At 45.1% G+C, this 13,960-nt stretch overlaps 1 protein-coding gene across 1 annotated transcript in view; it reads right to left on the bottom strand.

Moving 5' to 3' along the window:
• cfap58 (cilia and flagella associated protein 58) overlaps window positions 1-13,960 on the bottom strand; it is a 222,049-nt gene that overhangs the window by 144,785 nt on the left and 63,304 nt on the right. Inside the window, exon 10 of the mRNA XM_078224321.1 lies at window positions 9,108-9,269. Within this exon, the coding sequence (XP_078080447.1) occupies window positions 9,108-9,269 (162 nt within the window). The remainder of the gene's footprint in view (window positions 1-9,107; window positions 9,270-13,960) is intronic.

Genomic DNA, 13,960 nt, shown 5'->3' with positions numbered 1-13,960 from the left:
GCCTCCACCACACTTACAGCCCGTCCATTCTAAACCTGGAACCACTCGCTGTGTGGAAAAGTTTTTTCTCACATCACATTTACTTCTTTTGTAAATCTCTGTAAATCTGCGCCCTCTCATTCTCGATCCTTTTACGAGCGGGAACGGTTTCTCCCTATCTACTCTGTCCGGACCCCTCATGATTTTGAACATCTCTATCAAATCTCCTCTTAGCCTTCTTCTCTCCAAAGAGAACAGTCCCAACCTCTCCAATCTATCCTCACAATATGGGGTGACTGGTCAGGGCCTCTGGAGTGGAAGACAAAGCAAAGCTTCAGTTTTGCGGTTAGGAAATGAATGTTGCCAAGCCGATAAACTCGTGCGCAAGTCCGAACCCACTGTGGGTTCGCCGCCCTAGTTTTCAAAATCATCAGCACCTCTCAAGTGAATGATGTCTTTGTAGCACACTTACAGCAATCCTTTTTTGAGCACTGTGCTGGATACATTAGGTGAGGTGTCCATCAGCCCTTTCAGCATTCAAATCGCAAGTTGGAGAGTAAGGTTATTAAAATAAGCTTTGTTCCTTTTCACAGTGTTTAAATCTTAATGCTGAAAATGTGACCTGCACACTGACATCCACAATCAAACTCGATTATGAGATTGCATTACTTTTCCAAATAATGCAAATGCTGTTATAATGAAAGCAGGTTATTTTGTGAATAAAATTAGCCCTGATGGCTGTGAAATTCATTTTCTAATTCTCCATTATCAACTGCATGCTAAAGATGTTTGTCTGGCTCCTTACAACCCGCATTGACTAATTAAAAACATTAACTACATGATCCGAACTAGGTTATAATTGGTCTCAGCAACTGCAGGCTTGTGTCAGGATGGAAAATAAACTCCTGAGTTTTTCCAGTGACTCTCTGCTGAAAAATGTGAGGATAAAACTGAACTTAGCCATGATACCTTTCCAGGTAGGGCATCTGCTGACATTTTCCTTCCAGACTCACTAATGAATCATAGAATGATGGAATCCCTACAGTGCAGAAGGAGCCATTAAGCTCATCGAGGCTGTACTGACAACAATCCCATCCATTTACCCTGATAATCCCCCTGACACTAAGGGGCAATTTGCCATGGCCAATCAACCTAACCCGTACATCTTCGGATTGTGGGAGGAAACCCATCCAGACACGAGGAGAACACGCAAAATCCACACAGTCACCCAAGGCCAGGATCGAACTCAGGTCCCCGGCGCTGTGAGGCAGCAGTACTAACCATTGTGCCACCGTGCCACTGAAGAATGAGTACTCAACTGAAGCTGCTATTGTCACTCCTGCAAGTGTCAGCTAACTCAGCACATTTACAACTGGACCTGGACACTTCCTGATCCATCAAGTTTAGATTCACACAAGGCAAGGAACGGTAACTGATCCATCCATTTTTCTCCTTATCCTTTTTGGGAAGGGTGGGGGGAAAAAAAACTTTTGATCTTTAAAATATTATTTTCTCATCAGTTTTCAAATGTCAATGTTCAGAATACATGTGGTGTAGGGTAGCATCAAATTACGTTTATTCCCCACCCCCCGCGCTGAGAATGTTTCTTTTTGGTATCTCATTACCACAATCCTGACTTGTGAACCAAGCAGTGTTATAGGCTGCAGGTTTGGCTGCGCTGCGAAAGGTTGTTGCTGACACCAAGGACGTGGCGCCACCGTAACAGTCAAACCACCGGCTGTGCTAAGTACAGCCTGAAAATAGCCGCATGGTGCATTGACGCAAGTCTGACCTTTCAGTTTAACAAAACTGTGACAAATCTGCAATTCCCAATTACATCACGACACCATGGTGTGGAAAAGTAGGAGAGGCTGCTGGAGGCATTTCTAGTCAGCATGGAGAAATGTAACATGACTGTTTTAGCTGATCCGACTTGGAGACACTTCAAATGTCAGCCAGCAGGAACTGACTTTCAATGACACAACAGTCACACACAGCACCCACGTAAAAAGATCACACTGAAAAAGAAACACAGAAACATCGAAAATAAGAGTGATGGACCATTCTGCCCTTCGAGCCTGCTCCGCCATTCATCATGATCATGGCTGATCATCCAACTCAGTAACCTGTTCCTGCTTCCCCCCATATCCTTTGATCCCTTTCACCCCAAGAGCTTTATCTAACTCCTTCTTGAAAATGTACAATGTATTTTCTGTGAATTCCACAGCCTGACCACTCTCCGGGTGAAGAAATTTCTCCTCATCTCAGGCCTAAGTGGTTTACCCCATATCTTCAGACTGTGACCCTTTGGTTCTGGACTCCCCCACCATCATGAACAGTCTTCCTGCATCAACCCTGTCTGGTCCTGTTAGAATTTTATAGATTTCAATGCGATCCCCCTCATCCTTCTAAACTCCAGCAAATATAATGTTAACTGACTCAATCTCTCCTCAAACGTCAGTCATCCATCAGCCCAGGCATCAGCCTCGTAAACCTTTGCTGCACTCCTTCCATAGCAAGAACATCCTCCCTCAGTTAAGGAGACCAAAATTGCACACAATATTCCAGTAATGGTCTCACCAAGGCTCTGTATAACTGCAGCAAGACATCTCTGCTCCTGTATTCAAATCTTCTCACTATGAAGGCCAACATATCACTTGTCTTTTTTTTACTGCCTGCTGCACCTGCATGCTTACTTTCAGTGACTGGTGGATGAGTACACCCAGGTCTCATTGCACATCCCCTCTCCTAATTTATGGCCATTCAGATAGTAATCTGCCTTTTTGCTACCAAAGTGGATAACCTCATATTTATCCATATTATATTACAACTATCAATCATTTGCCCACTCACTCAACTTATCCAAATCACACCGAAGGATCTTTGCATCTTCCTCACAGCTCACCCCACCCCACCCAGCTTTGTCTCGCACTCTATTTTCCCCTTCTTAATCAATCCCTTTGTCCTCCTTTGCTGAATTCTAAACTGCTCCCAATCCTAAATCTGCTGTTTTTTCTGGCCAATTTGTATGCTTCCTCCTTGGATCTAATAATATCCCTAATTTCCCTTGTAAGCTACGGTTTGACCACCTTTCCAGTTTTATTTTTGCACCAGGCAGGAATGAGCAATTGTTGCAGTTCACCCATGTGCTCTTTGAATGTTTCCCATTGCCTTTCCACTGTGATCCTTTTAAGTAACATTCTCCAATCCTTCATAACCGATTTGCACGTCATACCATTGTAGATTCCTTTATTTAGATTCAGGACCCAAGTCTCAGAATCAACTCCATCATTCTCCATCTTGATGAAGAATTCTATCTGTGAGCTTGATTTTATACTGCACAGAGTTACATTCAATAACATTTATACAGGAGACTGGCATTTATTTTCCTTAAGCTTACCTATCATCCATTAGTAATGCTTTGCTCGGATAGGATTGAGGATGACTTGCTTAATTCTTGTTCTGAGATGGCTGATATTTCTAAATTACAATCAGCAGACTCTGCTACATGGGGGGCAGGTGGCATTTGAAGGTTTGGATTGATGAGTTGTTTGACAGTTGGTGCACTCCCTCCGATGCCTCGACTTCACCTCTATACATTCCCAATGGAGTTCCTTTTTGTGTTTGGTGCCTTCATGAATAACCCTTCTCCATTTTGGTTGGGTCACAAATCAGGGTCTCTCATGAGTCAATGAGTATGTTTAACCTCTGCACAGGTGCTTTGAGAACATCCCTAAAGTATCCCTACTATCCTCCTGGGAGTCTACTAATGTGGCTTAATTCTGAGTGGAGTAGTTACTTTGGAAATTTGGGGTGGATTCTTACTGGCTTGCCACGTTGCTCGATTGGCATGGCGAGCCAGTCAGATGGAGCAAGGGGCGAAAAATCAGGCTCGCACCCGATTTCTTGCCTCTCGCAATATTGTCAGCCTCGTTCTGCCAGCTGATTTAAATATTAACGACATGTTCAGTGTGTCATTAACAAGTCTCGGATGCTATTGTCGGGGCTCCCTTGCCATAGTCCCTTCGCCAGTCAAGGTCTTCACTGGCGAGGATCACAGATGGTCCCCACCAATGGGGACCAGGTGTAATCACCAAGGGGGCAATCTCAAGGGGGCGGGGCCTGATAGGGGTGGTGCCTGGTGGGGCAGGGCCTGAGGGTGCGGGGTCTGACTGGGCGAGGCCTGATGGTGTAGGCAGGGAGAGGAGGTCAGGAGGGAGCTCTGTAGCAGGGGAGGGAAGGGAGGGGGAACTCTGCATCAGAGGGGCGGCAATCAGGGGGTGGGTGCTGGTGGCGATCAGGGAGGGGAGCAATGGGAGAGGGACGGTGAGTGGGGCTGGTTGGGGGAGGGGGGGGGGGGGGGGCAAGAGAGACAGATTTCCGCGAGGTTGATTACGTAAATAACAGTGGTCTGGGAGGATCGCAACTGGCCGGATGCCCGGTGCGATTCCCATTTTTGTCCTCCTGGTAACATTTCCCACCCACTATGCTACTCGACTAGAGCAGCAGGGCGGGAAAATCGTGCCCATCACCTTTTTTTAAGATGGTCACAATCACAGTGTCTCTGCGTTCTCGTGGCATGTTCTTCTCCTTCCAGATAAAACAAATTTGGTCATTTATTTGTGCCAATATAGTGCTTCTCCACCGTGTTTTAGTGTTTTGCCAGGGTTTCCATCTTCCTGTTCTTTAGCTGTTCTTTGGATGGCCTTTTCTACCTCTTGCCAGGTTGGGGTTGTACTGAGAAGATGGTGGGTAGCCGCTGCGAGATAGCGTCGAGATAGCATTGACGAGCCCGATTTTACCATCAAGTTTACCATCAAGTATTTGGGTGCGAAAACTTAGTGAAGTCGGGTGTGAGGTGAGTAGCACGATTCGTGACCACCTCGTGCCCCCTTTATCAAGGGTCTAAATGGCCGCCATCAGCGGCGCGCCCGAAATGGGCGCAATGTCAATTTAAATGCATTTGCATACATTTAAATTGACTTAATGGGCTGCACACCCAGAATTACTGGCACTTCCCTCTTTACCACCACTTTCGCCCGTCCAGATTTGGAGCGAAACAGACATGCTCGGCAAAGGTCTGGTTCAGGCGCTCCAGCTTCAGAGGAGGTAAGTTCCTAGAGGCTAGGCTTGCTGTATGGGCCTGAGACATACAAACACCTACACTCCTACCATCCTCCTTTCTCCATCCCACAGGACGTCTCTCCCTGGGATTCATAAAGTGCAATAGCACCTGCCCTCCTTCTGAAGTCTCGCTCTTTACAACCCCGCTCACCTCACTGAAGTTTCGCTCCTTATAGTTCTACTCCCCTCACTGAAGTCTCGTTCTTTACAGCCCCGTTCTCCTAGTTTAAGTGCCCCTGAGTTCTCCCACAAGAGGAAACATCATTTCCATGTCCACCTTGTCAAGATTATTTAGGATCTTATGGACTTCTATCAAGTCACCCCTTACTCTTCTAAACCAGTGAAAACAAGCCCAGTCTGTCCAACCTTTTCTCATAATATTTTCTGGCTCAGACAGCAGCTGGGTCACACAATATACAGAAGCCTGGAGCAGGATGGCTTCCCGTAGTTGTTTGTTTTCCATCCATTGCTCACTCAACAATGAGCAGACCTCTCACAGGTATAGTCGGCTGGCCAAGCTGGAGTACTGCCAGTCAGCAACCCCAAATCCACTCAGAATCCCTTTAACCAATAGAGAAAACGTTGGAAAATCTCAGCAGGTTTGGCAGCATCTGTAAGGAGAGGAAAGAGCTGACGTTTAGAGTCCAGATGACCCTTTGTCAAAGCTGTGCTTTCTCTCCTTACAGCTGCTGCCAGACCTGCTGAGATTTTCCAGCGTTTTCTCTTTTGGTTTCAGATTCCAGCATCCGCAGTAATTTGCTTTTATTCAGAATCCTTTTAACTACCTGGTGTAGGCGGGCACTCCGCATTCTGAAGAATTATCATAGCCTCTGCTTCTGCCTGAACATATCTGGTTATAATTACAAAGCAAAGCCTTATAACAATCCATTATGTTACAAGCAACAAAAATTAAAGCTTAGGATTCAGATCAATACTGGAAAACTCAATTTTCACAGTCACTTAGCATTGCTTAAATTTCAAGTCTCTGAGCAGCTCACTACTTCAATTCAAAGCTCATCAGGTACCCCAGCCTACCCTTCTATAAATATCCAGAACCATTTCACTTTCCAAAAGAATACCTTCTCATTCCTGCTTTTCGCAAGATGCTCAAAGTTTAAATGTGGTATCACAGCATGATCCATGTGATTTATTTATACATTTAAGCTAAATTACTTTAAGTTGTACCATATTTGAGCTTCTAGCAATCTGGAAATATGTCGGTTATAACAGTGTTTAGATTAGTTAATTGTCTGGTGTGGATCTGAGTCATGACTGAGAAGATTCCGCCTTTGATTTGACCCCTCTGCGACGCTAGTTTAAAGTTTATTTATTAGTCACAAGTAAGGCTTACATTAACACTGCAATGAAGTTACTGTGAAATTCCCCTAGTCGCCACAATACGGCGCCTTTCGGGTCAATGCATCTAATCAGCACATCTTTCAGACTGTGGGACGAAACCGGGGCACCCGGAAGAACCCACGCAGACACGGGGAGAATGTGCAAACTCCGCACAGACAGTGGCCCAAGCCGGGAATCGAACCCGAGTCCCTGGCGCTGTGAGGCAGCAGTGCTAAACACTGTGCCACCATGCCACCCTGCAAGTAATTGTCCCATCAAACAGCACAAAGCAGTCGAGTCTCATAATTGGTTGCACTGCCTCTGGGCTCGGGAGAGCAAAGTCATAATTTCTCCTGTTGGAAAATCTTCATGCGTGGACGGTCACTTCAACAAGGGGCTGTTGCCCAGCATGAATCGGTGAGGTGGACCCTGAATTTACGCGACAGGGTAAAAAGGCAATAGTGGGTAGGCAGTCCATTTTACATCTCACCATTGGCTTCAATGGAAATGAAAATCGGAAGGGATGTTGAACGGGCTGCCTACTCATTACCCCGCAGAATCAGAACCTACCCCACTGAGTTCAGGAAATGAATGGATAAAATGCCCATTCCTGGCCCTGCACACGTAAAGTTACTTGAGAATGAGGTGGTGGATTTCGCGATTCAAATTTCCCACATACGAAATATTCCGACAGGACATGGAACGCAGTAAAGATTTAACACCAGGTGTCTTCATACATCCTCCATGCTATCATTCAATTTATGAATTGGACACTTGAGAGGTTCCTGAGGTCTACGCATGGTAATTGGCTTTCTTGGGTACGCTATGTCCCGACCAATCCTCATTCTGTTTCTTTTAACCTCCTCTATCCCCTGTGCACATCAATTCAGCGATGTGGAAACAGTGAATAAAATGTGTTATTGTTTATTGTGAAATACCAGCATGTGGTTATTATACACTGCAAATGGGCGACTGGCATAACTGAGGGGAGTGAGTAATAAGCTCTGAATCATCACATTGGAGCTTTAGGTGGGAGCCACTGTTTGCTATTTAAGGGTAAGAACAGGACCTTGCCACAGTTGCCAAAATTCAGAAAGTTGATCGGGTGAAAGGGGTCAGCCAGTAAATGATTCACGTGCTTCACCGGAAGCTTCTTACTTGAGGAATCCACAGAGTGAGACATTAATCCAACACTGAAAGCAGCACAAGAAAATTGAATTGTTTGATTATGCTCAGCCAGAGTTCTGAACTCTCTCCAATTATGAGACTCTGTTGTCTTTCTGTGGGAAAGAGACGATGAGAATGATTCCTTTAATGATTTTCCATGGCTATATGTAACATGATATTGTGCTCTATAGATTCAGTCTAGGTCTTTCTTCATGCAACAATTATGCTTCGTCAATAAATTGTAATGATTTTCTTTTTTGACTAACTGGCATTTAATATCCACTCATGTGGAATGGGTTGTTAGCCATTGTAGTACAAGGCAAAGATTGAACTGACACACTTTATGTCACTGGGATAGTTATTCGATCCCCTAAACCATTCAAATCTGTAAGGATATTCAGCTTCCAGACTGTTGGGTAGGGAAGAGAGGCACAAGGTTAAGCCAATGAGAAAATGATGCAGAAATATTCAAAACAATGACAGCAAAGAAGTAATTTTGCAATTCTGTTCTCCCCACAGGGAAGTTGTATCCGCAGGGAACAGGGTCAGAAATTAGTAGCCCCAGTTCTCTGATTATATGTGAACTGCGACTGTGGTTCTCCCTGGGACTGCAGAATCTCACCAAAATGTTAAGCAGGGCTACATGTCTCTTCTGCGATGTGGTGTAATTGGGGATACGGGACACCAATTTGAGGAGGGATATTCACACAATGGTTATACTTCAAATTTGGTAACACTTGTTGAAGGTAAGTGTCAGACAATGTCCAAGTCCAACAAGAAAGGTCCAACCACCACTCTGTAATCTGTGCCAAATGCACGATTATCATCGTCACTGACAAGAAGCTTAAGTGGACCAGCGGTATCAACCCCCTGGCATTAAGAACTGGGCTGGATGGTTTACAATGAGTACCTCACATTCCTGACTCCCTCCCCACTCCTTCCCCAAAAATAACCTCTCCAGCACCTAAGTCCAAGTCAGCTATGGGGTGAGATACCCATGCAGCATTCACTGTATAGGTGCCGCCACCAAAAGTGGGACGACCCACAACATTGTTGTCTGCTGACTAGCACCCTTGCTGCTGGTCAATACTGATCTTCACCGCCAGAGCACTGTGGCTCCACTTCGAGGAGATGCACTTGAGGAACTTGTTAAGCTTTCTTCAAACAGCACTTCCTGACCCATGATACTTACCACCAAGAAGGTCAAGAACAGCAATGCTTTGGGAACCTCATCACCTATAATTTCTCTTCTCAAGTCACAAGCACATTGCCAAACCTTCATTATTGCTGGGTCAAAATCCTGTAATTCTCCACCATTATGGGAACCGTCACAACAAAGACTGCAATATGGTTTGAGGAGAAGGACAAACGCTTTCACTTTCACCTGACAACTTGGGTGGCAATGTATAAGATCTTGCCAGGGTCCCCACACCCCGAGAATAATTTTTATTCAACAAAAATATATTAAAACGTTGGATTGCAAGAAGTGGTGTCCATACCTGAGCTTCAATCAAGTTCTTGCTGTAAAGGTTTCTGTCACATCGCACAGCCTCATAGAGGTTCTGCTGCTGTTTCAGTTTACTGTCAGCCTCTGAGATTTTCTTCTTGAAGTCAAAATTCTGCATCTCGTACACCTTAATGTCTTCCATATACAGAAGAACCTGCAGAGGAAATATCACTTGACACTTAGAGACCCATAATTTGATTACAGTGGTAGATGTAGGACTTTAAAAAACATTAATCCAGTTGTTTCTTGCAGAATGAAGTTTGTTAATACAAAGTGACTAATACAACATTTTTTTCTAACTTTTAAGTTAGCCAAGCCTTTTACGCTTAGCCCAAACATTTAGAACTCTTTTCAGATTGTGCTATTTGCAGGATAGTGCTCCATTCCTTTTGCAACAACGCGATATGTCCCCATGCCTTTTAACCAGCAAGGTTGGTATTTCCAATTCCTGTACCAATCATCACTTCACCCAAGTGTGGCTGTAAATCTCATGCCAATTAGAACTGAAATGAGGAAAATCTTGCACTGTATATACTTCGAACCAAGACTAACCAAAGCCTTCATCCATAATGGTCCAGGCTTACTTCCGGCTCCGAGGTATGAAAGTGCAGGCAGTATTCAGAGTGAAACACTGTTCTTATGTTAATTAATGGAGCTCAAAGTGTTCTAATGTCTCCTTCAATAGATTGGTATGGGAACACACAATGAACAGTAGGATGCTAGGAAGTACAGAGGACCGGAGGAATCTTGGGTACATAGAATCCTGCAGTGCAGAAGGAGGCCGTTCGCCCCATTGAGTCTGCACCGACCACAATCCCACTCAGGCGCTATCCTCACAACTCCATGCATTTACCCTAGCTAGTCCCCCTGACTCAAGGGGCGATTTAGCACCTAACCTGCACATCTTTGGACTGTGGAAGGAAACCGGAGCACCCGGAGGAAACCCACACAGACATGGGGAGAACGTGGGTTCACAAACTCCACACATACAGCGACCCAAGCCGGGAATCGAACCCGGGCCCTGGCATCGTGAGGCAGCAGTGCTAACCACTGTGCCACCGTGCCTCCCACATGTCCAAAGGTCCCTGAAGACAGCAGATGGTGGTTAGGTACGTATGTGGGATACTTGCCTTTATTAACCGATGCATAGAATATAAGAGCAGGAAGATTATGATGGAGCTGTATAAAATGCTTGTTAGGCCACAGCTAGAGAACTGTGTGCATTTCTGGTCGCCACATTCTAGGAAGGAGGTGATCGCACTAGACAGGGTGCAGAGGAGATTCACCAGGATGTTGCCTGGGCTGGAGTGTTTTGGCTAGGAAGAGAGACTGGCTAGGTTGGGATTGTTTTCCTTAGAGCAGAGAAAGCTGGGTGGGGACTTAATCGAGGTGTACAAAATTATGAAGAACATAGATAGGGTAGCTGGGAAGAATTTTTTACCCTTAATAGAGCAGTCAATAATCAAGCGGCATACATTTAAGGTCAGAGGCAGGAGATTTAGAGAAACTTTGAGGAAAAACTCTTCCACGCAGAGAGTGGTGGAAATCTGGAACACTCTGCCTGAAAAGGTGGTAGAGGTGGGAACCCTTGCAACATTTAAGAAACATTTAGATGAGTACTTGAAAACTATAGCATATAAGGCCATGGACCAAGTGTTGGAAAATGGGGTTAGAATAGATGGGTAGAGTAGACACAATGGATCAAAGGGCCTCTTTCTGTGCAGTGAAGCTCTGTGACTTACATCCCAACAGCATGACAATATGATAATTTTATAATAGTGTGATTTGAATGTACACATTAAGCAATCGCTATGTTTCATTATTCTGTTTCCACTTGTTTTGAAAGCATTTTGCTCTTTACCACTTGCTCAGCTGGTCTGTTGACAGACATGGTCCAGTCAATTGATATCCACTAAAAAAAAAATCAAAAAGCCACAGCCAGATCATATTAAGAAGTAAGTCATGTGTTGGGCAAAATGTAATAATCTCCCCAAAGCAAGTTTGAGAGCTGTGAGGGCAGTTAATCAAGCAGGAAGATGGCAGGTGGGGACCTCCCCTGCCTTCCACCTCCAGTTGATTAAATTTGGGATGGGAAGGCCCTTGGATGGCCTTCCTGGCCCACTACCATTTGAGGCTATTAAATGTTCACCCAGTGGTGCAGGGAGCATGATAAGGATACCCGTCCGGTGTTAGTTACTGGCTTAAGGGAGCACTCCCTCAGTCAAAGGCACTCAGCATTGAAAAGGGTGCCCACTGACAACCACCACCTTGATGCTGACTCCTCTCCCTCCCTCAAACCCCTTCCATCATCCCGCGACTCACCCTCCGATCATCAGATGCCCCCCCCACTTGTGGGACAGTCGAGACAGTATAGAACAAGAGGTCATAGATATAGAGTGAAAGAAGGTAGATTCAAAACTGAGATGAGGCGAAACTACTTCTCTCAGAGGGCTGTGAATTGGTGGAACTCACTGCCCCAGAGTGCAGTGGAGGCAGAATCAATCAACAGATTCAAGAAAGAGATAGATATGTTTCTGATGAAAAGTGGGATAAAGGGCTGTGGGGAGCAGGCAGGAAAGTGGAGTTGAGACCAGGATAAGATCAGCCATGATCATGTCAAATGGCGCAGCAGGCTTGAAGAGCTGAATTGCCCACTCCCACTCCTAATCCTTATATTTCTATGTTCCTATCACTCACCTGTGGCCTGGCATCTGGCGAAGAAACTACACCTCAGATGGTTCATACCAGCATTCCCAGTGGCATTGAGTCATTGGCCTCTGATTGCCTGGCAGCTCTGGGCATTCAAAACATCGGCCCCTGGCGTCGCTGATCACAGAGAACGCCCACCACTGGCCTGTCACGTGCTTGAGTGCCACATGATGTGGTGAGACAACCTTAAAAGAGGCAACACAGGGCTCTCGCAAACTCTCCAGCTGGCAGATGAGGCCTTATGGCCTCCATTAAATACCACCCATTGAGTGTATTTTCCATGTAATTTGCAAACCTGTACATATATATGCACTAGAATGTCATTTTTCTTCTATTTGGGTTTAATCCATATTTAATTCATGCAAGTACTCAAATGTAACAGGCCCTACACCAGATGTTAAATGGTGTGCATGAACAATGCGATGTGTCTATGCTGCTCTTTAGGAGAGCACCACACCCCCATTTTGTGTTGCACTTCACTCCCCCAGCAAGCAATCAAATTAACAAAAGTTACCAACCGAGAAATTACAGTTAGACCCGAATCTAACTTTCCTGTGATCACATTAAGCTGCTCCATTGCACAAAATTATCAAAATAAATTCATTTAATTTGCCGGAATACTACACAAATTCAACCTGATTTTGGATAAGTTAACCATGTTTGATTATTTTCTTTCTTACTTTCAGCTTACTTTGATATTCCTTAATGTTATTCTGTGCTTGTATTAAAATTTGAGATGTGTACATTATAATGAATTCACAATTGAAATAAATTAAGAGCTGCTTTCACGTAGAAAAACGTTATTAAATATTAATAATGCCATTTACTAATAGCTTAGGCACTGCAGCCATTTAGAACGCAATAATAGAAAGCAAAGCTTCTGCAATAGTCGAAGGAAAGGAAGAAATGAAATGAAAAATAATGTGCATGGGTCTTCCAGTTTTAGGGCTGAGGGGGGAGTGCTGGAGAGAGGCGAGGGTCTGAGTCATAGAATAGAATCATAGAATCCCTACAGTGCAGAAGGAGGCCATTCGGCCCATCGAGTCTGCACTGACCACAATCCCAACCAGGCCCTATTCCCGTAACCCCACATATTTATCTGCTAATCCTCTGACACTAGGGTCAATTGAGCATGGCCAATCAACCTAACTGGCATATCTTTGGAGTGTGGGAGGAAATCGGAGCACCCGGAGGAAACCCACGGCAGACACGGGGAGAATGTGCAAACTCCACACAGACAGTGACCCGAGGCTGGAACTGAGCCCGGGTCCCTGGCACTGTGAGGCAGCAGTGCTAACCACTGTGCTGTCCCCGAGTGTGTGAGGATGAAGCAGTTGTCCATCCCACATAGTGACTCCATGTAGCAACTGGATCCAAAACAGCCTAAACGTCTCTAGGTCAGCTGAAAGATAATAAGGGTACCCCATATCTGTGAAATGCTTTAGATCAGGCATTTACACAGACTTTTTGTTTTAAAAAGGCAGCAACAGAAAATTTGAATTTTATTTCCTCATTTTCAGTTCAGAAAATTTCTGGGCAACCGTTGAAGGCAAAGGCCGGGATTCTCCCAAAAAAATTCTAAGTCCCCAATTCGCGTGAAAATGGGAGTAACACCCGCTGATTTTTTCAGCGTGATTTTCAGATTGATCTCCCACTCTCTGAGCACCGAAGAGTGTCCCAGCAGGATTCCCTCTGAAAATCAGTGGGTGGGGCCTATTCCCGCCCGAGAGGCCGGCAGCATAGCGCTGAGCGGGCCACTGCGCCGATCTATCAGAGCGGAGATTGGTCCAGGTCGCTGGCCAGCCCTGCGACCCCACCCATTGCTGCTCCTCCCCTCCTTTCCCCTCCTCTCCCTCTCCCCAAGGGGGAACTGCAACAAATTCTAAGACAATATGGACAAACTTGCAGAATGGGCATGTACTCAGCAAATTAATTTCAACATTGTTCAGTGTGAAGTGTTATATTTTGCCAACAGCGCCATTTGACCACGTTAAGCAACGCAAGCTGGCATGTTAATGGTTTTCAAGCTTGATTTTAAGTTTCTCACGGTAAGTCCCTTCAAACTCAATATTTCAGAAATGAAAATTGATTCATGGCCAACACAGTTTTAAAAGATAAGCTTGATCAGGTTTGATC

This window comes from Mustelus asterias, chromosome 11 (genome assembly GCF_964213995.1).
Source record: "Mustelus asterias chromosome 11, sMusAst1.hap1.1, whole genome shotgun sequence".
Classification (NCBI taxonomy): Eukaryota; Metazoa; Chordata; class Chondrichthyes; order Carcharhiniformes; family Triakidae; genus Mustelus; species Mustelus asterias.
This window is presented reverse-complemented; position numbering and strand designations above follow the sequence as displayed.